Source organism: Petaurus breviceps, unplaced genomic scaffold (assembly GCF_028583685.1).
Source record: "Petaurus breviceps papuanus isolate PSGF00001 unplaced genomic scaffold, PetGlider_PUasm1.0 176, whole genome shotgun sequence".
NCBI lineage: Eukaryota > Metazoa > Chordata > Mammalia > Diprotodontia > Petauridae > Petaurus > Petaurus breviceps.
In genome coordinates this window covers 13,492,381-13,495,748 of record NW_027185771.1, presented here as the reverse complement: position 1 = coordinate 13,495,748, position 3,368 = coordinate 13,492,381, and the positions used below count along the sequence as shown (strand labels likewise).

At 37.0% G+C, this 3,368-nt stretch overlaps 1 protein-coding gene across 4 annotated transcripts in view; it reads right to left on the bottom strand.

Moving 5' to 3' along the window:
- MEAK7 (MTOR associated protein, eak-7 homolog) overlaps positions 1 to 3,368 on the bottom strand; it is a 58,803-nt gene that overhangs the window by 23,003 nt on the left and 32,432 nt on the right. For 3 of the 4 annotated variants that reach the window (XM_069085648.1, XM_069085646.1, XM_069085647.1), the window contains one exon: positions 2,929 to 3,047. In XM_069085648.1, coding sequence (XP_068941749.1) covers positions 2,929 to 3,047 — 119 coding nt within the window. Of the gene's footprint in view, positions 1 to 2,018; positions 2,162 to 2,928; positions 3,048 to 3,368 lie in introns of those variants that run through there. The other variant, XM_069085649.1, reaches the window with a different exon arrangement.

Genomic DNA, 3,368 nt, shown 5'->3' with positions numbered 1-3,368 from the left:
CCAATTAGCTGCCAATTCCTCTTGAGGGTACCTCTACATCTCTTAAATCTTCCACTCCATTCACATGGCCACTCCCTGGGTCATGCCCTCATTATCTCTCACCTCACTGCTGCAATAGCCTTCTCATTGGTGTTCCTACTAAGATCTTTCCCTTTTCTAACACATCCCAACAGAGCCGTCAAACTGATATACCTAAAATGGAGATCTGAAAATGTCATCATCTGTTCAAGAAACTTCACTGGTTCCCAGCTGTCCTCTAGGATAAATTATAAATGCTTATGACTAGCATTAAAAACCTTTCACAAAAACTAGTCAAAACAATTAACTTCAGCAAAGTTGCAAGATATAAAATAAACTCACACAAATCATCAGCATTTCTATATGTTACCAACAAAACCAGCAGGAAGATATAAAAAGACAAATTCCATTCAAAATAACTACAGTTAGGATAAAATACTTGGGAGTCTACCTACCAAAGCCCACAAGGAACTACAAGAACACAATTATAAAACACTTTCATACAAATAGAAACAGATCTAAATAACTGGAGAAATATTAATTGCTCATGGGTAGGCGGAGCCAGTTTTTTAAAAAATGACAATACTACCTAAATTCCTTTGCTTATTCAAAGCCATTCCAATCAAACTACTGAATAATTGTTTATAGAACCAGAAAAAAATTATCAAAATCCACCTGGAAGAACAAAAGATCAAAACTATGAAGGAAATCAATGAAAAAAAAAGGGAAGAAAAGCAGCCTAGGAGTACCAGATTTCAGCCTATACTAACTACAAAGCCATAATTGTTAAAACAAGTTAGCATTGGTTAAGAAATTGAGTGGTTGGTCAATGGAACAGATTAGGCACATAATATGCAGCACACTGTAGCTCAGTAACAGCACAGTAACTGAGTATCTGATAAACCCCAAAATCACAACTGTTGGGGCAAGAACTCACTATGTGGCAAAAACTGCTGGGAAAATTGGAAAATAATCTGGCAAAAACTAGGCATAGATTAACATCTCATATCATAGGGCAAGATAAGCTCAAAATGAGTACGTGATGTAGAGGTCAAGGGTGATATAAGAAGAAAATTAGTGAAGAATGTAAGAAATTACCTGTCAGATTGATGAAGGGGGAAGAATTCATGACCAACAAGAGATAAAGCTTCACAGGTGATAGATAATCTTGATTATGTAAAATTGAAGTTTTTGCACCAATAAAACCAATGCAGATAAAATTAGAAGAAGAGCAGGAAAGTAGGGAAAAAAATCTTTGCAGCAAGTTTCTCTGATAAAGGTTTCATTTTGAAAAAATATAGGGAACCAATCCAAATTTCTAAGAGGTCAAAGGATATAAATAGGCACTTTTCATATTAAAAAAAAAAAAAGCTCTAAACCACTACCAAATAAATGCAAACTAAAACAACTCAGAGGTACCACCCCAGACCTATCAATGGCTAAAACAACAGAAAAGGAAATTGACAAATGCTGGAGGGGATGTGGGGAAAACAGGTACATCAATGCACTGTTGGTGGAGCTGTGAACTAGTTCAACCATTCTGGAAAGTAGTTTGGAACTATGCCCTCCCAAAGCATTAAATTGTGAAACCTCTTTGATCCAGTAATACTGTTAATAGGTCTGTACCCCAAAAAGGATCCACACATACAAAAATATTTATAGCAGCTCTTTTTGTGGAGCAAAAAATTGAAAACTGAGGGGATGTCCATCAATTGGGGAATAGCTGAACAAGTTGTGGTATATGATTGTGATGGATTACTATTGGACTCTAAAAAATGACAAGCAGGAAGGTTTCAGAAAAACCTGAAAAGATTTGTGGGAGCTGATTGAAGAAAAGTGAACAGAACCTGAGTAATTTACACAGTAACACTAATTCTGTAAAGATAATCAATTGTGAAAGACTTAGTAACTCTGATTAACACAATGACCCTAGACAATCCCAAAGGATTCATAATGAAATTTGCTATCCACCTCCAGACAGAGAACTAAAGGACTCAGGGTACAGAATAAAATGCATTTTTATTTTCTATTTCTTTTTCAGAACATGGCTAATGTGGAAATTTGTTTTGCATGACTTCGTATTTGTAATGGGTTTTGCATCTCATGCTTTACCAACTGGTAAGGAAAGAGAGAGAATCTGGAACTGAAAATGAAAGAACAAAAAAAAAGTAAACAGGTCAACACACACAAAAATAAAAATAAAATCCTTAACAATCTGGCTCCAGTTTTCCATACAGACAGATTTCACTTTATTCCTCTTCACACACTCAATGTTGCAGCCAACTGATCAACTTGCTGTTCCCATGCCTTTGCAAAGACTGTACTCTAAGCTTGGAATACTCTGTCTCTTCACCTCTAATGCACGAAATTACTAAATTCCTTCAAAGAAAAGCTCAAGTGTCACAGGAGGATTTTCCGGATTTCTCTCCCTCCCATTATTAGTGTTCTTTCCCCTGTGTCTCATTCACTAGAAATTAGTATATATTTTGCATACTCTTTTACTCTTTTTGTACATACATGGGTTTTTTTCCCTCTCAATGGACTGTAATCTCCTTATGAAACAGTCTTGTTTTGCTTTTTTTGCTTCTTCACTCCCAGCACTGAGCCCAGAGCAGGCAATCAGTGCTCAGAGAACTGAACTGGCCACCATCCTGGTGGGGACTTACTTACTCCATGCTTCCCAAGGTTGGTCCTCAGCAGATACCATTTGTCCCCAGGCCTATGACAAGGGTCCTCCCAGTCTGGCAGGAATCTGCTAAAGTTTAGACTTCACTGATACCCCTCTTTAGAACCCAGGGTTACCTCCAAGGAAATGTGAGAATAGATTTTCATGGAGGTTGAGCTGTCAAAAGACTCTCATTACAGAGGTGAGAACTTAATCCATTACTCTACAAATTCTTCATCACTTACCAATCCATTTGGAATAGTTTGTTGTCCATAATTCAAATACATATAATGATCATTGTATCCACTGTATGTGTACACAGCAATGTTGGGGGAAATGGTAAACAGGAAGGATCTATTGTCCCCTAAAAATAGCCAAAAATTAAAACATGCTTGTATCACTTGACATGCAATTAAAAGTATCTACCCAAAACATACACTCCAGAAAACAACAGGCAATCCTATTTGTCATTCATAAGTGATGAAGCACTGTTTCTTTAAGTAGTTCTCTCTCACAGGAAAGTAGGGGAAAGATTCTGTAGGTTCTGAATTCAACATTTGCAGGCTGATGGTTCTGGCTATAGTTTGTTATTGTCGTAGACTGGAGGTTTCCAATAAGTGTTCATTTTTCTTTGAAATTGTGTGTGTGTGTGTGTGTGTGTGTGTGTGTGTGTGTGTGTGTGTGT